Raw genomic sequence first — 22,505 nt, forward strand, 5'->3', positions numbered from 1 at the left:
TTCATTCACCTGTAGCATATCTTTCATACGTTTATAGAGGCACAATAATTTCATGTGAGTAAACTTTTTTAACATATAAAATGTGGAGATTGCACTACTTTATATTTGATAATAAAATTGATATGCCGTCCTGTAAAATATTAATCCTATATTTACAAAAACTAAATTATTTTGAGTCATTTGAACTGTTTTTACTTTGAAGCAACTCTAAAAGCTACAGAATGATCTAAGTGGTGATATTATTTTAGAAAAACATCAAAATGATAGAGTAATACAATCTCTTACAAAAATTACAAGTTATGCGTTTGTCTATTACAAAAATTATGGCACAAGATAAAGTTTAAATGTTATCTACATCATCAAATAAGCTCATCAAAGCAGCACAACTTGGTATAGAAGTCATCTATCCTGTTAGATCATGAGGTTATATACAAATCCACATTTTCTGAATATGAAATGTTTTTGTTTAAAATCATGTTTTAAAGTCACCTGCTGGTGACGCTGTAAAAATTGTATTTTACAAGTGTAAAGGCAAACATTTGCCATTAAAATACACATTTTTAGTCCGTTTTTACCTAAATAGCAGCATAATAATGTTCTTCTGTCAGATTATTTATTCTATGGTTAAATGAAGCTTAGCTGTAACATAAAAAAACAACTATATTTATTATTTTGGAGGGGGTTATCAGTTTTTTTTCATTCTTCTCTAAGTGTCTAAGGTTATATGGTTATATGGTTAAGGTTAAACATGTAAGAGTAAATTTGGTTTAATCTTTGACTTCTCCACTTCATTCAGCGAAATGTCCTGAAGACAGACATTGAACAGAGAATCTGAATTTATTTAAATAATACTCTGTGGAGTTCCCAGTGGTCAATATCTTACCTGCAGTAAAAATCCCTCCGAGCATTGTCACTTTGGTATATGAGCTGAGCTAACGGTTTGTGCAAATGAGGACAATTTCAAAACAAATTTAGCTCAAATCTAGTCTCAATATTAGTAGTGGTTCTTGCAAACAACATCTTATAAACCTTTAAAGTGCATTAAGAGCTTAAAATAGTTTGTAATTTGTAACCATTTACAAATGGTAAATGGACTGTACTTATATAGCGCCTTTCTGTCTTATTTCAAGATACTCAAAGCGCTTTACATTACAATCTGTGCCTCATTTACCCATTCATACAGCACTCTACATCTCTACAAAGCTAATTGAACAAATCACTCTAATGAGACTAATCAGTGCTTTAGATCACATTCAAACACTGATGGGACACACATCAGAGGCTATGAGGGGTTCAGTGTCTTGCCCAGGGACACTTCGGCATGTGACTACTGGTGGATTCGAACCCCCAACTCTCGCATTGGAGGACGACTGTGAACAAGTGAACAAGTTGTGTGTAGTTCGTTACCAACAGTGACTTATGTGAAACTTAATATAGCAAAACAGTACTGTTCAATATAATTGGTCAGAGTAACATTTAACAGGAAAAGAAGGCAGTGGAAAATGAAATAGCTTTTGTTTGAACTATGAGGATTTTGATTTGTGCATTGCAATAATTTTGAATTAGATCATTTCTCTAGTCTAGTTTAAAATGTTTGATTTTGCAATGAGTGATTCACATCAAGGGACTTTAAGACTGGCTTGGTACTCAGTGTAAATAATGACAGACTTTTAAATAATCATCTAATGCAAACAGCACTGTGAAGGCAAGTAAAATAGTGTTTGCACCAACCATTAAACTGTAGACACTGGTAATATCTTAAGATGAGAGAAATCTGTTGTGGTTGTGCTCTGACTAGCAGTTAGCTCATCCCTTTGAAAGAGCGTCTGCTTGATCTTCTGAATCGAAAAGGCTTCTTTCACTGCAGGTAAGATACTGACCACATGCTGGTGAAGGTTCTCAGTCATTCCGGTCATGATCAATTAAAAAAAAAAAGATGATGTTCCCATCCCACATAATCCAAAAACATGTCCCCACAAAGACAGGAAGCAAGGACTGTTTTTTTTTTTTGCAAATCAGCAAACAAATAAAGTTCTATAGAACAGAACAGGAAGAAGAGCAAAGACAAACACATTACCATCCCATATGTTGCTGGAATATCTTTAAAATGCAAAACATTTTTCTCCAAACACAACATCCCGGTACATTTTAAACCCAACAGGACCGTCAGATGGAGGCTGGTCCATCCCAAGGACAGAACCACTAAACCCAAACTGGGCAGTGTGGTGTCTGCAGGTCAGTGAGGAATGTTCAGACCAACTGAACAAGCTCTGCACAGATGCAGAGCTCCACTCCAGAGAGCAGCTCTTCAGGACCACACTCAGACGTCCACCTACACCTCAAGGATAAGGGACACTCGGCTGAGGACCAACATGTTCATGTTTTAGACAGAGAAGACACAGATGGTTTGAGAGGGGGGTGAAGGAACACGTTTGTCAAATAAGAAAAAAACAACATTAAACAGTGGAGGAGTTTAAGTTCAAGAATTTTTATTATCCCCGAGGGGGAATTTGTTTCACAGTCAGTAGAGATACAAAACATCCATACTACACAAGACATTGAGACGTTAAAAACTGTATGGAAATCGTTGTTCATTGAGAAGCCTGATCTCTACAGGGATGAATGAGTTTTTCACTCCATTTGTTCCATATCTGGGCAGCAGATACCTGCGTCCAGATAGAAGCAATCTGAACTCATCATGGAGTGGGTGATCAGGATCTGCCAGAATCAACCTGGCCTCGTTCACTGACCTCACCTTGTGTAGGTCAGTGAGGTTCTGTAGGGCTATGCCAGCAGTTTTGCTGCGCATCCTAACAATCCCCGAAAGTTTGTTCCTGTTTTTGCATATTAACAATCCAAACCGACAGATGAAGGTGAAAGTTAAAAGAGACTCAATAAAACATTCTCATTAAAGCTGACTCAACATTAAAGGAGGTCTCAGATTTAAACTTTTAAAAACTTAAAATGCAGCATTAGGCCTGATTCCAGGTCAGCTCCTCTTCAACTCACACCTTCATGCAGGTGACCAAAACATCTCTCATGAGCCAGACTAACAAAGAACCCAACGAGTCTCTATTGTAGTTCCAGTCTCATCTGCAGCTGAATCTAGATACATGACCGGGCCTCTCCTGCATTTCTTTAAAGCTGGCAACTCCACACACTCCAGACATTTTAGAACTGATAAAGCCTCCAAGACAGGAAGCCAAACATCTTATGCTTCAGAATAGAAATCCATTTGTTTTTATTTTTAACCTTTTTTTTAATTAATACTGATCACAACTCCACAGAACACCACTTCTAATTGGTTTTTAAAGCCAGAAATAAAGTACAATGGAACAGTCTGTATACAGGTTTACACACGTGGGCCAGAGAGAGAAAAGCTTTATTTGCATAAATAAGGACTGTAGGAGTGTAATGAACAAGTGCAGTTTCCTGCTTCTAACAGCCTTAGTCTGTCAGACTAGAATGATGCTGTATGCAATTTATTTACAAAACATTTAAAGCAAAATGACCTGCATGACTAAATAACACCAAAAAGTAGAACATTTGTCAAAAAATAAGATTTGATTTTTGTACTTTGTATCTCACAACTGTCAAACATGCAGTCAAACATTCAAACTGAGTGTTTTTTGATGACAAAAATAATTTCAACACTCCTACAATGGCATAAATTGAATCATCCTCTCAGTATTTCCCAATATAAACAATCATGCTTAAAATGTGCAGTTGTATATGTTGTAATATGCAGTTGTAATATGTATATATATATATATATATATATATATATATATATATACTCACACACACACATATATATAAGTATTTTTCACCAGTACGTAAGCCTTTTTACTAGAGCTGCTTTACCTGATAAATGTCTTTTCTAAATGCTACAACAGTGGTAAATAATCAATCAAAAAGCCCTCTAATCAAAGCTGCCTTTGAAAAACTGTTACTGTTTTATGTAGAGTTATGTATTTATGTGCTTTTGATTTCAGATTTGTGTTGCCATTCAGTACCATGTTCAAACTTCACACAGTGATCCCACATTGTTGTTCTGTTTTAATGAGTCCATCTCACGACCTGTCTCTGTCTTCTCACATGATCCTGGCAGGAGAGGTACAGTCGAATCCACCGGTTTTGTAATTTAGAGCCAGAGTCCCCTGCTGATTAATTAGGAAAGACAAAAACATGTTTAAAGCACAAAATAACATTTTATCTCCAATCCAGCACTAGTACTCTGTAAAAACACTGCTTAAGACGGCTCTATTAATTATTTTTTGAGGTCTTAGAATACCAGATTTTAACATTCAGATCAGTTCTTCCCAATTATTTTTCTTTATATGTACTCTTCGTATCCATCACTGTCAAAACTACAAAATCTAAATGTTCTTATTTATCAGTTTGCTCGTAACATAATTTATATTTTGATCAAAGCTAACAGTCACCGTGATCTAGCAAAGATTATTAGTGTCTTGATGTTTGTAGCAGCTGGTTACAGGTTTTTGTTTTTATTGTGACAAAGAGCTGAAAACTCTAACACAGATGTAGATTTGAAGGAGGGAATAAGGCAAAAGTCTGTGTTCAGTCAGCCTGAGTCTGACAATCTCAAATTTATTGTCCATGTGGATTTTATTCTGCAGCTTTGAGCCCAGTGTGGGTTAATAATGTTTTACTGCCTGAAGATCTTTAGTGCTCCTCTTAACCTCCTAGGACCTGGCATCCACGTATACAAGAGTTCGGCTCTTAGGAGGTTATTGACTCCTGAGCTTGGTAAACATGGATATTCAGTTTATTTAATCTGATTTGTGGTATTACTTTCAGATTTATGTAAATATACATTCTAAATGTTGGAAGAATGTAATAGAGAACATAAAAATTAATTCACATAAAAATATCAGCTTTAGAAATGTGTCAAATATGACCAAAACCTTCTCAAAATGATTAGATTAGATTAGATTAGATTAGATTAGATTAGATTAGATTAGAACTTTATTGATCCCTTTGGAAGATGCCTTCAGGGAAATTAACATTTCCGCAAATGTCCTAAAATCTTTAGATTTCCCATTAAACTATTTAAAAGTTAAAATTGAGTGCACTGTAGACTATTCAAAGAAAACATTTACTTAAAATCCTATAAAATTGTCATTTTACTCAGATCCCTGTAAAAAAAAAAAAAAAAAAAAATCACAATCATAGATGCACTGTAAAATATATATTTTTAGACGTGAAACATAAAGGTAGAGAAAGTCCCGACACATTTTTATAGTGTGTAATTTTATTAATGAAGCTATGCAGCAGCCCCTCATACAGATGTTTTGTTTTAAACCGCTTCACATATGCTTGTTCTGACGCCACATTGCACCTCCATCTCAATGCCACTATTCTTGTGTTTGAAGCTCCTGCAGCATAAATCTGATTATCCAACAGACACATCAACTCTGTTGCTTCATGTCATGCAGCTTGCAATGCATACACAGTCAGAAAAGATGATGTTTTACTTGTTGTGAGGGGCAGAAGTGGGTAAACATCACAGTGTAAGTGCTAAATAAACGGTCCAAAAATAAGAGAAGAATCTTTTGAATAGTCATAAAATCCCGCTGCAATGCTCCTCTGTGCTTGACTAACCACTCATCCCTCACCCTCATCCTTTTGTCTCAGAGAACGTAGGCCGCTTAGTCACGCCTGCCAAAAAGCTGGAGGAAACGATTCGCCTGGCGGAGTTAGTCATAGAGGTCCTTCAGCAGAACCAAGAACACCATGCGGAGGTGAGTGAGAACCCTCTCCTCCTCCTCCCCCCCTCTCAAAACACTCTCCCTCCTATACCCTCACTCTGATCCCACTCGCCCCACTTCAGATCTTACAATCAGACAGCTATAAATAAAGCTTCTTTCATCGGGTGGCAGGAAAATGTGTTTAATGTATAGAAACTTTAATTGGCAGTCAAACTATGGCTACAGACAAACAGCTGTGATGTTTGTGTATAAAAAATATTGATGATAGATGATCACAGTTTGCAATATTTTAGTGTCACATAATGCAATAGAAATACTGAAATATTGCCATACTCTGTTTTTATGTTGTGGTGGAAAGATAATCAGGAGATGAAATAGTTTATGCATGTTCCTAATTCTGTACTAGTTTTTAGTTTTTTATTTGAGAACAAGGGACAAAATATTTAAATTTGACCTTTAGCAAAAAGTAAAACCATTGTAGAAATACATTCTGAGCAGAATTCCATACAGTGATATGTCCTAGATGTAAAAAACAATAAAAAGTACATCTGCAAAATAAATCTCAAGATTTCCTTGGTACATTTCTCTAATCTCATCTATTTTACATTAGATTATTTTGACTACCGTATTTTCTGCTGTATAAGTTGCATTTTTTTGGTATAATTTGCATGTCCTGTGATTTATAGACTGAAGCAACGTATTTATGGATTTTTTTCCCATATTTATAAACCAATTTTTGGCTGAGATATGACTGTTTTCCTTCATTCTGACTGAAAAAATGGAACGCTACCATTTTCAGCCACTAGATGACAGCAGAATAGTAAGGCATGCTGCTGTATCATGTAACGGGTAAATGTGGGTTTTAATGACACAATCAGCTTCCCAATGACTACCACAGTCTTCTGCCTGGAGCAACCAAATCAACTTGATTTTGCTGCGCCGCCCTGGCGACATGCAGCTGATTTGACCGTCAAAGTGCATTTATTAAGAAAGAGGTCAACTGAGACACCTTTACTATAAAGTCGAGCTAACAAATAATTGTTTTTAGGTGATTATCTTGTTAAATTTCGAATAAATGCGCAGAGGCTCGCCCCTCTACGCGTGCCCATTTCCGCAAATCGGGTTTTGATATGCATCAGATTTGACCGTTAAAGTGCATTTATTAAGCAAAAGGTAGACTGAGATACACCTTTACTAGAATTCCAAGCAAACAAATAATTGTTTTTAAGTGTTAATCTTATTAAGTTCTTGTTAAAGTTCTCCTGTGCATGCTCCCACGACTGCCAATCGATTTTTGGCACAACACCGGCCCACATTTCCCGGTTCGGCCCACATTTTTGGGCTGTCAGCGGTGATGTGTAACAAACGCAATGCGTCAGCGGTGACACATAATAGATGCGACTTATACGGCGAAGCAACATATTTATGGATTTGTCCATTTTATTAGGCACATTTGGACTGATGCAACTTATAGGGCGGTGCAACGTGTACAGCAGAAAATACGGTATTTTTAGGCTTTTTCGGTCATTTAATAGCACACTAGAAGGCATTAAATTACTCAGTCATGTTGAAGTTATTATTCAGGGTAATCTGACAAGACAATATGTTTTAAGATTTGCAATGTTAAAAAACAATGGCTTGATTTTTAGGAGGACCTATTAGGCTTAATTGTTGCAGCATTTTTTTGTTATCTCAGTTTATCTTCTTTGTGAAATAAGCAGTTTTACATCTGATGAAATCATGCGTTGCAGAAAACTTTGCTTTATTCTGCTGATACAGATGTTCTGAAAGCTGTAAATAAACCACCTAACAATTATTTAAAATGGCAACAAGATAAAGCGTGGCTATAACTCCAAGTATTTGAGCAAACAGCATTTGCAGGAGCAAAGTATATGACTGCAAACTTTGGAGTTGTAAATATTTTGTTAAGGTTTTATTTATTTTTTGTTACACTTGAGAGTTGCATTAGAATAATGCAGTGTGACTTTCTGGGCCTGATTTGGCAACAATTAAAAAAAAAAAATCTCTCAACATTGCGTTAAAACATTCAGAGCTACCTAAAAACTTAGCTTATGGCTCAATGCAAATATATTTACATACATATATTAATTCTTTTAGATACCTTTACTTTTATAGTGTTAAACAAGCTTCTGATGATGCTAAACAAATAAAATGTACAAGAGCTTAATGAGTCCTCCTAATTCAGAGTATTGAATTGCAAAATATGTTTTTTTAAATACACACTCTATACATAAAAAATGGAAATAGTTTGTACTAAAATGCACAGTAAAAGCAAATTTATCTTATTACTTAAAACAAAAATTAGTTTTAATATCTTATTATTTTGCTAGCAAAGCCATTGAGCTGCTAAAGCGCATGGTGACCATGTGTACAGTAGTTGTGTAGATCTACAGCTGATCCAGTGTGGTCCTAGAATATGCAGATAAAGCAGATTTACTTTATTTCTCTGAACATGCTTGACAGGCGGCAGTCACAAGTTCTGGAGATCAATCGGTACAGTATTTTAATTTTTTTCTCCTATTCAGTCCTCATCACAACCCCTTTGAATGGCATGTGCCGCTATGGCAAGAGGCACTTTTCCAGGCAGAGAATGAACTCGTAGTTACCGTAGCACTGGGCGGGTTTCTGGGCATGAAAACAACATGAAAATAAACTTGTTCAAAATAAAAAAAAAAGAGCGCATTAGCTTTCACAACATAGTTGCGATCATAACGCATGTTCATTGGGTCATTAAGCAGGTTTCCTTTCTCTCCAAGCATGCCAAACCAGAACATTTCCCAAAGTCTGCTTCATATGAACCTTTGAAGTTTGATCCACCGTGAACATTTGTCCCCTCCCCCACCCCGCCCTCCTCTACATCCAGCAGTTAATTTCACAGTCTGCACTTGTGTAAGCGTCATTTCTCCAGCTTCTCCTCCTCCATCCCTCTCCGCTGTCTGTTCTTAGACTACAAAACCGCTCAAATAGATGCCTCTAAACACATGACAATTCTGTACATCTTCCTGTGTTTTCACTGTCATATGACTGGTGACTATCCAAGCAGGGGAAAGAGGTATGTAGTCAAGCTGAATGATAAACTCCCATGATGCTTTGTGCATGTAAAGTAGATGATTCTACATATCCTTCCCTCTCAGCATCAACGCCCCTCCCTCAGGACTGATGCCTTGTTGAATTGAAACAACATTAAAGTCTGTGTGGCCAAATATTTAGCTCTCAGACTCTGCCTGTATGAGCCCCTCAAACACTATCAAAGGCAGGAAGCTGCCCTACCTTTGAGCCTTTTCTCTTCCCTCTCCTGTTGGAAATGTTCACATTCCCTTTGACTTTATGAGTTTTTCTCCCTGAATGGGATGGAGAGGAATCCTGTTTGCTGCCTGTTTCTCTAACGTCAGAGCTGTTTTTAATTGTAGGTGTGGACAGGTAAGCTGGCAGGTAAGTGAGGTTGTGACTGACATTACTGGGGGTTGTTTCAGGTAGAAATATAACCTGAAAGAAGGGGGTTAAAGAAAGCATGCACTGTAATTGGAAAATATTAAGCTATCCTTATTGAATCTGGCAACATGTTAGCCTGAATGATAAGCAAATAAGCCAAGACTGCCAGCAAAGCAACTACTGCGCTTGTGCTTTTAAAGAGTGAGAAATTCCTGACGGTGCCAGGAAATCATCTGCTGAATCTCAAAAACTTACTTAACTAATTGGAACGGACGTACTTCAAGTCAAGAGATGCTGTGTGCGGCAGTCTTTGGTGTCCCTCTCAAGGATGTGCATGAGTCACATTCACATCTCCTGAGCTTTATGGAATTGTTGCTGATGTGAATGGTGGACCCCCTCCCTCATTCCTTCGCTTTGGAGAAAAGCATGCAGGGAGATCCACGTTTGCATGAAAAATAAAAGTACCTTTGCATTAGATGCATTGAATTTGCCATAAATATAGAGCGCAGACATGCAGCCCTCCTGTGCATTTTTGTTCTAATGAGCTGGACTTTTTGGTATTTATTAAAAAGGAGCTTTGGATTTGATAAGAAATACAAGGTTGCACATAAAAACACAAGTACTTCAATAGAGTGAGGTGACTTCTTCGTGTTCTTATATCTCCAGGAACTAGAAAAGACAAACACTGAATGGATATTGGAGGGAATTTGAACATTTTAAGAAATGCATCAATTCTTCCTCCTGCAGTGAGGAAGATGTACACTGTATAAAAATCAATAACACCCTCCATAGAACGTGAAACTGGTTTCAGAGCTAAAGTTAAAACGAGAAACAGACTATCAGGGTTAATCTACGGCAAATACTGACCCATTTATTATAAAATTACCCAGTGAAAATATACAGGAATTCAACACTGAGTCTATCTCTATCCTTCTTTTAGCTAGATTATCTCCAGCTACATTCATACCACGTTTTACATAAACAGTCTTTTCCACATAAGTGAAAAATTATAATATGCACAATTGAGGCATGAAAATCCAGTTTAAACTTCCAAAACATCAAACTAAGATTTTGAATTTTGAAGATTAAAAATGTTTATTTGTTGTCTGAAGGTTAAACAAACAAACAAACAAAAAAAACAATTTTTTTGTTCAGTTTTAAGTTTAACAAAAACAGTATTAAGTTAATATGATGTTTTTTGTGAAAACAAGCACAATTTCAATAAATGTGACATATGAATATGGAACTATACAGACTAATCCTAGTGACTAGTTGGCTCCAACACATTGTGAAGGGACTGCTGAATACATATATGTAAAAATGACAATCATTAGACAGAAATCTAAAACATTTTTGTTTTCCTGCTTTATTTTTGTAACCTTACTTTTCTGACTCATTGGCTCAATAGGTAGAATAAAGAGCCGGTGGGTGCAATAACTTGAGCTGTAGCTAAAATGTCTAAATGCAAACTTTTAATTCTCTGACCAGACTTCAAAATCTAAAAAACTTTAACTTTTACATTACAGAGATTTCCATGGACAATCCAGATGTTTAACCGTATTTTAACCCCAAAATACTCCCTGGGAAATAGAGACACGCCAAACTATATATATCACATTCAAAACAATAATATGAACCAGCAAAGTTTTATAAAATCATGTTTTTACATTTATAATGGCTAGTAAATATTTCCAATTGTCTCTTTTCTGCCAAATAATAGTTGTTTGGAGTTTCATACAGTTCCACCTGAAAAGATATATATATATATATAGTAAGAACATACATACGATATCAATTATTAAGCAAGTATGTTGTTTTCAGTAACAAGCTATTTGTCGTAAACCCCCTTACTGTCATTTTATTAGCATCATTGAAATGTGTTTGATTTAATTTTACACAACCCTTAAGTTTAGCTGAAAAAATTTGAAATTTTGTGGAAATAATTAACAGATTATTTTTGTGTTGATTGTTAATAAGTTAAATATGGTATAACTTTAGCCCAAACATCTTTAGTTATACATTAATTATTAGTTGACCTAAATGGTTTAGCACAAAGTATGAATCAATTTACAGTTTTAGGCTCCTTGACATTCAGGAGAGTTAGCTGAGTTGATACTGAGCAGCCTTTATGCTAAGCTAACCAGCTGCTGGTTTTAGCTGTATATTTGAAAAAGAGACAAAACAGTGGCATCAAGTTCTAGCAGAAAAGCTCAAGTAAATTTCCAAAAAGTTTACATTCAATTATGTCAAAACACATACACGTAAAGACTCGTCCTGTCTTTTCGACTTGTCTTGGTCCTTTCATCTCCCGACTGCAGACCCCGCTCAGTTTGTTGTGCTTCCTCCCTGCTGTGTCTCTAGGCGTTTGCATGGTGGACAGACCTCATGGTGGAGCATGCAGAAAACTTCCTGGCCCTCTACGCCATCGACATGGATGCCGCTCTGGAGATCCAGTCCCCCGAGAGCTGGGACAGCTTTCCTCTCTTTCAGCTGCTCAACGACTTCCTCCGGACAGACTGTAAGCTTCATATTTGTTTGAAAATTTTCATCTACAACTAAAAAACACACTTCTATGTGTTGCTTTTCTGTTTCCCCATAGATCATCTGTGCAATGGAAAGTTCCACAAGCACCTTCAGGATCTGTATGCTCCTCTGGTGGTTAGATATGTGGATCTGATGGAGTCCTCCATCGCACAGTCAATTCACAAGGGCTTTGAGAGGGAGTCCTGGGAACCTGTAAAGTAAGGAGCCTCCATCTTTAGAGCGGAGCTGAAGGATGCTTGCAGATGCAAGTCTTTTATTTTCAGATGACAGAATGACTGTGTGGAGGCTGCATAATCTGGGAGAGCAGATATAATGTTTCCCGTAGGTTCACTGGTAAAGAATGAGCCAAGAGTGGGCTGATAACCTATTTTTTCTGTGAAAGAAATAGGTTATTTGTTTTCTGGGAATAGTTTTTGATTAATGCATGTGTCTCAATAGTTTTCTGCAACACATTGGGATCAGAGCAACATGCAATATTTTTGTTGTTTTGTCTGTAAACTGAACTTCATAATGTGCGCTTTGACTCGTTATAAAAAGCGAAATGTCTTCAGTTTATTTTGTTGCGATCATACGTAAATTCTCAGTTGTGGCTTCATCGTGCCTACTGTTACATTGTATTGTTTCATTGCAAGAATATTTTTCATCATCTTTATGTTCCTTGTCTGTTCACAGATTTCAGTATAATTTTCTCTCTCCTTTATACTGCTTTTAATACAATTTATTAGGGATGCACAATATTATTGGCATGGTATCGGTATCGGCCGATATTAGCGATAAAGTTACTGTAAATATCGGACATCGGTCATTCCATCAAAACTCACTTCTGTTTTAAGTTCATTTTTAATTTAAGAAACTGTCAAGTATATCTATTAATGTTCTACTATGTGTTTTTCACTTGTCGCTTCTGAACAGTTCGAGTTTAGATTTGTGAAAATTTACACTGTTCAAGTGTTGTCATTGTGTTAGAGAGAGTAAATGTTGTGAATACATTTGACATTAAACATAATCCAAGTTGAAGTGTTACATAATTTTCAGCCCCTTTTTGGCATCTGCAATTGGTAGCAGGCCAAACTGACAAAGGCCGTGCAGAATAATGTAGTATTTTAATTCCACAGCAGAAAAAGCTATGTAGTCCAGGTCTAGGAAAAAGAATATCAATATTGGTATTGGTTATCGGCCAAATACGTTTTAACACATCGGCATATCGGATATCGGCCAAAAATTCAATATTGTGCATCCCTACAATTTATGCGTGCATCCAACTCTCTGAACTCTGTAGGTATTTTGTACATTGTCTGTCCAACGGTTTGCTTTGTTTTACTGTTTGCTTTGTTTTATGTGCACTATTGTGTTTATTTCTTACCTTATTTTCAGATTTTATGTTTATGATGAGTGTTACATGGCTTTCTGCAGTTCACACCACTGTTATGGATTCTTTTTTCTTTTTGTCTGTCTTTTCTGCAGGAGTTTAACAAGTAATCTGCCCAATGTGAATCTACCAAATGTGAACCTCCAAATTCCCAAAGTACCAAATCTGCCAGTGCCCGTAGCAGGACTATCAGTTAACCTTCCACAAATGCCTAGCTTTTCTACCCCGTCATGGATGGCTGCTATATATGACTCTGAGTGTGTATTCACCTAGTTTGTTTTAGATATGAAAGTAGAGAGTAACTTGGTATGAAGATGCCTTTAGGTTAAACTATGCAAAGGCATTTTTCTCTAAATGTACATTGTTATCAACATTGGAAAATCTAAACATAGGCACGTTTTCTCTCATATATTAATACTTCACACTAATGTTCATGTTCATGCCAAGGTCACTCTGAGTTAGAGTAGATGGGGTTCTTTTTTCTGAAATGAGAGGGTGAAGTACTCTCATTTATCTCAACATGCATGCTGTTGAGCTGAGGTGTGGAGAAACTACCCCCCCCACCCCCCAAAAAAAACTTCAAAATTTATGCAAATGACAGGGATTCATATCAAATCCAGAAAACATAATATTTGAACGTCAATATTTTTATTCTCCACGTTCCTTCAGAGATGACTTCCACAGACATTCACTTCCTTGACTGCTACAACCTGGCTGATGGGTACAAACATAAAATGGAGACTCACACAGAGTACTTAAAATTTAAACTTTAGTATCATCTGTTCATCTTAGTTCATTTTTATCAAGGTTGGGTTGTGAAGGCAGCTGACATAAGAAGGATCTAGGAGGGAAGCCCTGAGATCCTCATTCATGACAACACCTAGCTTCTTCTGAGGGATCCTGAGGTGTTCCTTGGCCAGAAGAGATGGATACTGTAATATCTCCTGGGGGTTTCAGGATTGACCCAATGTCTCTGCCCAGTTAAGGCCAGCCATCCTCTGGATAGACATTTATTTCAGCTGCTTGTATCTCCAAATTTGTTCTTTCAGACATGATCCAAATCTTATGACTGGACTAAAAGTGAACCATTAATCAAAAGCATTACCTTTTCAGCTCCTTCTTTGCGAGCAAGGACCAAAGCACGACCCTCATTACTGTTGATTAAGTCCAGTTCATCAGACTGTTTCTTGCACCAAGCTGCCGTCATTCATGTTCAGGAGGACACAGTTATTCCTAAACTAATTAGAACGAAGCAGCAACTCACCTCTAACCTGGAGGTTAGCTACATAAGCTACAGAAAGGTGATCTTCTTGTTCATCATGGAAAACCTCAAGACTGAGGTGCTCAGCTGGGGCATTGTCAGCATCACCATACCAACACCTCTTCTCTTGGGCAACTCCACCCAAGAGATGGTATATAGATCTTCTTCAGGACTTGGGTTCCAGAGTCCAATTAGTTTGTGAAGGGGAGCTCAGCTATAACATATCAGTTTAGACTCCTGTCCTACCAGCAAGGTGACATTTAATGGTCCTAAAACTATTTTGCCATGCCAGGAACTGGTAGATCTCAGGCTGTTTCCTGAAAAAGAGACATGTTGCATGTTATAAGTTGAACATTATAGTGAAAACCAAAGAGATGTAACACAGAATAATTTTGTGAGCTCCAGCTATGATAGTTTTGCTGGAAATGTTACTTGTATGTACCTGCACAGATACAGCCAGGTTGTAACAAAATTGAGGCATACCAGTAGCACTTTAGCAACACGACCATAGGTTCATCTCTGATCTTTACCACCTGCTGGTAGTCTGATTGGGATGGAGGATTGTGTCATTGACTGGAGATGATAAAGAAGAGAGGCTCTAATGTAAAGCACAAGAGCTCAAACCTCTCCGTTTTTATCATATCTCTGTATCACCTTTACAAGTTTCACGTTTCCCAATCAGCTCTACTCAGGATGCTCCAGAAAAGAAAAAAAAAACTTTGCATGATTTATTTCATGAATTTTTCAGGGGCACTAACATTCGAGGGACATGGATGTAGAGAGAGGGCCTGTGATAAGTCTATTTTTATGCATTAAAAAAATAAAATTGTATACAAACTTATTTTGGTTCTGCCCTCCCTCACATCTGCATTTCCCTCTGTCTCTACAAAGTGTGAGCAGTATCTGCAGTGACTTTACATGCATGTGGCCACTTCACATCCCAGTCAATAATCATGCTCTGAGGTGTGGTTATTGATTGTTACAGTAGTCTTACCCACTCCTTTGCTTCCATACAATGACCGTCCAGATGCATCTGAACACAGAAAAGAGACATTTTGATTGTGTGGTCAGTGTATGGTAAGAGTAAAATCTTAATGTGTTTGGGTGTAGAGAAGCATCATCCTTTTCTGCACCTGCCACTGCAACCCCCTCCGCCTCCCAACCTTACACCAGCAGCGTGGCCTTTATCATCTGACCTGTGTGTGTGCTTGTGTGTGTTTGCGTCGATGGCAGTAACGGCTCTGGGACGTCAGAAGATCTCTTCTGGAAGCTGGACGCCCTTCAGACTTTTATCAGGGACCTGCACTGGCCGGAGGAGGAGTTTGCGAAGCACCTCGAGAGTCGCATCAAGCTCATGTCGAGCAACATGATTGAGAACTGCGTCAAGCGGTATGTGGCTGTGCACGAGTCTGGACCAAGTGTTAAATCTACTACTTATTCAACATTAACACGCGTGTAACGTTTCACTGGCATTTCAGCACCAGGATGGCCTTTGAGTCCAAGCTGACAAAAAGCAGTAAATCCACAGATTTCCGTATTTCTCCATCATTATGCACCATGTTCAACGTGATGGTGGACGCAAAGGATCAGTCAGCCAAACTCTGTGCCATGGAGATGGGCCAAGAGGTAAAACAATCCCCCCTCATAAGAGATATTATTTTATTTTATAAACATTTTGTGTTTTTATGCTTTTTACAAACAACTTTCAAAATTTGACTTTATTTTACATAGAAACAGTTCCACTCCCAAATAGACGAACTGATTGAGGAGAGTGTGAGAGACATGATTCAGCTTTTGGTGGCAAAGGTACAACTGTATTTTTCTTTTTTTTATATATTTTTATACATTTTGTAAACAATTTTAACAATGTCAGAGTGAAAGATATACTATTGGTGTTTTTTTTCCTTCTGGTTTTAGTTTGTTGCCATCCTGGAGGGAGTGTTGGCTAAGATTTCCAGATATGATGAAGGAACTCTCTTCTCCTCTTTCCTTTCATTTACGGTGAGTTGACTTTTTTTTCCATTCATCTTGTGCACCAAAGTTTTTCAGATATTTCAGGTGTAACACACAACCTGTAACAACAAAAACAACAAAAAAAGGTTACTGACTAATTTTGTTAGTCTGTTTTTAATTCTTAAGTCATTTTTGTGTGACTATGCAACACAAAGCAATTTTCACAACAGCATCTAGAGAAAACAATAATTTTATGAAAAAAAATCTATATATGCAGTAAATAAAACCACAAAGAAATGTGATTTTATTTTACTTTTGTTCAATTATGTATGATATTAAAATCTCCTTTATAATTAAGGCCAATTTAACAAAATAACATAATACATTAGTCCCTTGTGTATTGTGGGGGATCCGTATCCTGAAGCCCCAGGATAAGTGAAAAACCGCAATGTAGTAAGGAGTAGTTTATTTTAAAGGTGTTTTAAACTCTTCCCACATTCTTGCCATTTTCTAAACAATGTTTCTAAACTCTAAATGCTCTAAAAGAGCACATAATGTCATGATTTCAGCTCTCTGCCTCCGCTGCTCTCAGCCACCTGCAAGCGGCCTCGGCCACGCCCACTTCAGCTGCAGCAGGAAGCTTATCCTGCAGCTGTGGGCTGCGCAAAGGTGCAGCAAGTGCTAAATAATTTAAAATAATTTATTTCAAATAAAAATTCCCTGCCGATCGTGCAGCTCATCCATCAATCAGCCAATTGTGTGTCATGTCCAATCTTATTTAGAAAATCCGTGACAGAGTGAGTCCGCTTTAAACGAACCGCGAAGTAGCGAGGGTCTACTGTACACATTTAACACATCATTGTCCAAATATCTAGTTGTACACAGTGACAGTTTGTTTCTTAAAGCTTTTGAAAACAGGTTATTTTTATTGACTAACAGTCCATGTTCAGAAGAAGTGCTGATGCGTTTTTAATCCTTTGAAGCAATGTTGCAGATTATTAAGAGGTTTTGCCTGTTTTAATGTTGTACCAACAGCTTTACATAGTTCAGATGATAACTCCAACATCCTCAACTGGTGATTGATAGTTTTTGTTTTATTTTTCAGGTGAAAGCTGCCTCCAAATATGTGGATGTACCTGTGAGTACATTAACATCCCTATTTATTTTGTTTGACCTTGCATATAGAGTTAAAGTACTCCCGGTTCTCATAAGTCTGTTATGAAAGGCTACACTTACCTTCAGTGCTCCAGTGGTCAGTCCTCTGCTGATTCTTGATGGTGTTGTCTTTCTGGTTTTTTTTTTTTCTCGCAGAAACCTGGAATGGACGTAGCCGATGGCTACGTGACCTTTATGCGCCACTCTCAGGACATGCTTCGAGAAAAGGTCAATGAGGAGGTGTATATAGAAAGGTTATTTGATGTAAGTAAGATGCCGTCTCCTCTACTCAAGAAGGGAGGGGCCTTCCAAAATGTGGCAAAACAACAGGGCAGAGAGGGATGAGTCCCATTTTTAGACCAGGAAGTGTACTTCAGCCTGGCAGAAGAGGCTTTTTATCCTCTACATCTCTCTGTCTGTTTCTCTTCTCTCTAATCGCAGCTGCCTTCTGCATTATGATGTGCATTGCCACAGTGCTTTTGGGCCTTTGTGTACTAAAATATGCATATATTTACAAAGAGTCCATAAAAGCATTGTCCAAAAAGGGATTATCTCAAGCAGTGCTCTCTAAGAAAAAAACAGAACCAGCCATAGGGATCTTCCATAATCCTAACCAGTAACACCAGTGTACTCTTTCTACAACATAACAAACGTCACCCAGCCCCCTGTAGAGGTGAAGCCCCTGCCTGGTTCCTCTATGTGACATAAAAATGCTGGTAAGCATGATGATGTCAAACAGAAACACTGACATGTTACATTGTTGTGGTTTGTTGGAACATTGGTTCCCAACCTGCAGGTGGAGACAAACCCTGAGGCGTCACGGATAAAAATGTGAAAGGTTCAAGTAAAGATAAACTTAAAATGAGACGAGACACAGTAACAATAGAATTTCTCTTTGAATTACATTGTGAGAAGCCTCATAAGCTGAAGTGTTTACTGACTAGACTGTTCATAAATCAATACAAGAATGCCCAAGAGTGCAAATCAAATATATTGCAGGCATATTGGAACAAATTCAAATTAAACTCTTACAAAAGCAAAAATCCATAAAGATAAACAAAATATAACAAAAGAAAATAAAACTCCTATAGACTTGCACATTTTTAGTAAAGAACTACAACTCCTGCTTGAATCCTTAATGATTGTTAATGTTGTATTTTAGAATAAAGTTGTAACAAAATTTAAGTAATTTACCAGGCAAAATATGTCATTTATTTTCTGTTTTACTCTGATAAAAGACTCACAGTGATTCAGGTTTATATCTGTTAGTTCAATCTAAACTTACTTAATAACTTGTTTATATCAATTGCTTATTCATTCAACCTTGGCTTAGACAGGTAAATCCCATTGAGACTCTGGGACTCATTACAAGAGAGACCTGATTTCAACAAAGAATGATGACAACAATGGACAACAGCAACAACAATAGACAGCCACAAAAAAGGCATACAGATGATTATTATTATTTTCTTTTTTTTTTTACAAATAAGATGGCAAAAAAAAGTAACAAAAAACAGCTAGATTATAAGGCGAATGTAGAAAGCTCAAAACAGGAACATGTTTGCATCCTTATAGTATTCAAATAAAAAATATAAACAACAATTGACAAAATAGACAAAACAAGCCAACAAAAAGAGTTCATATATCAGACTGTTTGAAGGTAGATTCTGTAGAAAAAGTATTAACAATAATATCTTACCTGTTGCAGTTAGCTCTTTGAACAGCTTCACTTTAAATACAAATAATTTAATTCTGACTGGATGGACAAGCTAATGGCTAATCTGGGAAGTGTCTAAACAAAAATATATTGCTGCCATCGTAAAACCGCTACAGTCTCAAACCTTTCATAGTAGTGCATGCAAATACCATTTTTGTAAAACTTTAAACAACCATCAGTTTCAGATGACATTATTTTTTTGATGGAAATAGTCAAGTCAATGTTTTTTTTAAGCATATTTAAAAACAACCACAGCTGACCACAATGCTTTACAGGGCCAAGAACTCAACAATGAAGTACTCTTTAATAAATCACTCAAACCTAGTAAGAGACTACGACGGAGTATTAGGGCCATGCTAAGAAAAAAAACAAACATTCTGAGAAAAAGTCATAAAATTACGAAAATAAACTTGTTGTATTACGAGAATAAAGTCTTATGAGAATAAAGTCATAATAATATGAGAATAAATCTGTCGATGCAGCCATTAATTACAATCCCATACGGTTTCAGTGTATCATAAGAATCCATATGCCACAGTGTGTTGGGCCCCCCTGCTTCTGTACTGCCGACATCTGAGATGCTGTGCTTGCCGGACTTCAACTCCCACTGGATCCAAAATCTTGATGGCCATCCTCATTGTCTGCTGAGAAACAACAAAACCTCTTTGAATGGTACGCAGATGTCGACCACTGCCAGAAAGCTTGTCTTCAACAAAACAAGCAATATCTTCCAAATCTGTGTGGTTCTTTCTTCAAAACAGACATAGTTGTTTACATTATCTTTTCAAAGTCTTGATACTGATTATAATCTGATGCTGATGTAATAACATATTAAGTATTTCCTTATTTGTAAAACCAATACCAAAGTATAACTTAACAAGATGCTCAACATTCATCATTTTACCTCAGTTGTGAGACTGTTTTTTCATGCCAGAGTTCTGAAAATATTACGACTTTATTCTTGTAATATTACGAATTTATTCTCGTAATATCATGACTTTATTCTCTTTATTTTATGACGTTTTTCTCGTAATATATTGACTTTATTCTCGTATGACTTTATTCTCATACCACTTCTATCTCGTAATACTATGACTTTATTCTTGTAATATTTTGACTTTATTCTTGTAATATTTCAACTTCATTCTCGTACGACTTTATTCTCATAATATTTTGACTTTATTCTCGTAATACTATGTTTTTTTCTCATAATTTTATGACATTTTTCTCATAATGTTTCAACTTTATTCTCATACAACTTTATTCTCATATGACTTTATTTTCGTACAACTTTATTCTTCATACAACTTTATTCTCGTAATACTATGACTTTATTCTCGTAATTTTATGACGTTTTTCTTGTAATGTAATTTTTTATGTTTTTTTTTCTTACCATGGCCCTCTCAGTTGTAAGAAACAAAGTTTAAAAACTAAGAAGAAGAAGAAAAAAACTAACATGTAAACTATAAAAAAACAAAAAGTCCTTTTCAACTGGAGGTGACAGCCAGAAAAAAGACTGACACCTCTGGTTCATAACATAATGATCCAGCAGGAAGTGAGCTACACCAGAAGTGCCACAGCGAGCTGCTGCTTCTATTTTTTCTAACTAACCATACACTTCCATGAACATAAGTGGCTTAATGGCAGAGGAGTTCTGTGCATGTGGCCCTTGCTGAACTCTGTGATCAAATTAAAGCCGTGTAAGCAGGAAATAAATCTTGGTTAAGGAGTAGAAGAAAGACTTGCAGCAGCTCCGACGAGAGCGCCGGCGCTCCATCATGATCCAAACGAGCTGGGAACCAGTGTGTGACAGAGTGGAGAGAGAGCACTGTCTTAACAAACATAATCCTGACAGGATACATTGACAGCAATGTGTCCTCCATGTGTGATTTGATCGACGCTGTGACGTGTGTGCCTTCATGTCATCCAGTAAGTCTCGGCACAGACCTGTGTCTGTACAGGTGTGTGACAGCTTTGTGTGGTGACACGTCTTTCTGTGAGGCAGTGACGTGAACTTTTTCTGTCTGACAAACGCTCCAAAGGCCCCCTTCGGTTCTCTATTTCTGTGTCGGCTGTAGCAGAAGCAGTTTGTGCCAGATGAACTCGACATATAGTTTCTGTCCTGGCGCGAGGAATAAAGCTGTTGTGAAGTGGGTCTGCTTTCGTCTTTGAGGCGCCCCCACAGGCTCCCCTGTCTCTTTCTGTTCTGTCAGTGATTTAATGTGGAGTTTTACCCCTTGTGTCCTATGTGTGGCCCCAATGTGCATTGAAATCCAACGGAGCGCTGTCATGTCGGATTAAAAACTTTTCCAGCTGTGAATGCTTCACTTATGGCAATTTTAAATGTATGTTTTTGTCGTTTGAACATGTTTTCACTGTTTCTGCTCTTCTCATTTGGATGCACGCCTCTTGACTCATTTGCATGTTCACAAAAGCTGCTCCTCTATGCGAACGCTCTACATTATCTGTCTTTCTTTCACTAATTTATTTCGATCCTTTTTAATCTTCTCTTTTCTGATTAACACCATTCCTGCTGCCTCCTATGAAAAGTGGCACTTATCTCTAGTGCTGCCTTGTTTTCTCACATTCTGTTGGTTGGCATGAGTTTTTTAGCGTCAAATAATCTTCCTGTGTACATCTTCTAGCATGACCCTCCTCAGAGCTCTGCCTCATTTGCACATAGAGCAGTTTTTTTCCTTAGCACGAACTTGGCCGCCCACCCACCTGCGAGGTCTGCATGCACTGCACGCTCAACTCGACTGTGAAGTGGACAGGCATCTGCATAACCCGAGCTAAACAAACCTCTGCCCAAAACAAACCAGACGAGTTGGCTCTGCTCATTTGTAATTTGGTTTCCACAAGCCCGTTTGCCTCTGCATTCCTGCCTACTCACAAGTTTAAAGTTGACTGATTTTTTTTCCCCCCTCTTCAAGGTATGACTTGTTCTGTTCGAGACGTGTGCTGTTCTCTTGTAACTTCAAACTGGGGGAACTCAGACCCAAAGCAAAGTGCCAGAAAAGCTACAAGAAAATAGCACCCCGCTCCCTGCCTGCTAACCATTTGCTCACTCTCATCCTATTTATTTATTTATTTTTTGTTGTTGCTAATGAACTCGTGTCCAAACTATAATTTCATCGCCCTCGTAGTTGTTTCAAATCCGCAGTGAGGGGAGTTTTAGCTGCAGCGTTCCCCCTTGAATAAATTATAAATGAAGGCTAAGTAGTTGCCTTTAGTTCTAGATGGGCCATGCAGACATTCCATTCGAAAGGAAATTACAGGTGAAAACAGATAAATCTGTTTGTGCTTCATGACTTCTTTTTG

The 22,505-nt window shown here is 37.4% G+C and overlaps 1 protein-coding gene across 1 annotated transcript in view; it reads left to right on the forward strand.

The window, feature by feature from the left end:
* The window catches only part of cadpsb (Ca2+-dependent activator protein for secretion b), a 143,227-nt gene that overhangs the window by 115,675 nt on the left and 5,047 nt on the right, over positions 1-22,505 (forward strand). Inside the window, exons 19-29 of the mRNA XM_037678709.1 lie at positions 5,659-5,765; positions 8,217-8,246; positions 11,547-11,703; positions 11,785-11,926; positions 13,194-13,355; positions 15,593-15,748; positions 15,838-15,985; positions 16,091-16,165; positions 16,277-16,360; positions 17,418-17,450; positions 17,624-17,731. Of these exons, the coding sequence (XP_037534637.1) occupies positions 5,659-5,765; positions 8,217-8,246; positions 11,547-11,703; positions 11,785-11,926; positions 13,194-13,355; positions 15,593-15,748; positions 15,838-15,985; positions 16,091-16,165; positions 16,277-16,360; positions 17,418-17,450; positions 17,624-17,731 (1,202 nt within the window). The remainder of the gene's footprint in view (positions 1-5,658; positions 5,766-8,216; positions 8,247-11,546; positions 11,704-11,784; positions 11,927-13,193; positions 13,356-15,592; positions 15,749-15,837; positions 15,986-16,090; positions 16,166-16,276; positions 16,361-17,417; positions 17,451-17,623; positions 17,732-22,505) is intronic.

The sequence above is a fragment of the Nematolebias whitei genome, chromosome 7 (genome assembly GCF_014905685.2).
Source record: "Nematolebias whitei isolate Nwh7 chromosome 7, NemWhi1, whole genome shotgun sequence".
In the NCBI taxonomy this organism is placed as follows: domain Eukaryota; kingdom Metazoa; phylum Chordata; class Actinopteri; order Cyprinodontiformes; family Rivulidae; genus Nematolebias; species Nematolebias whitei.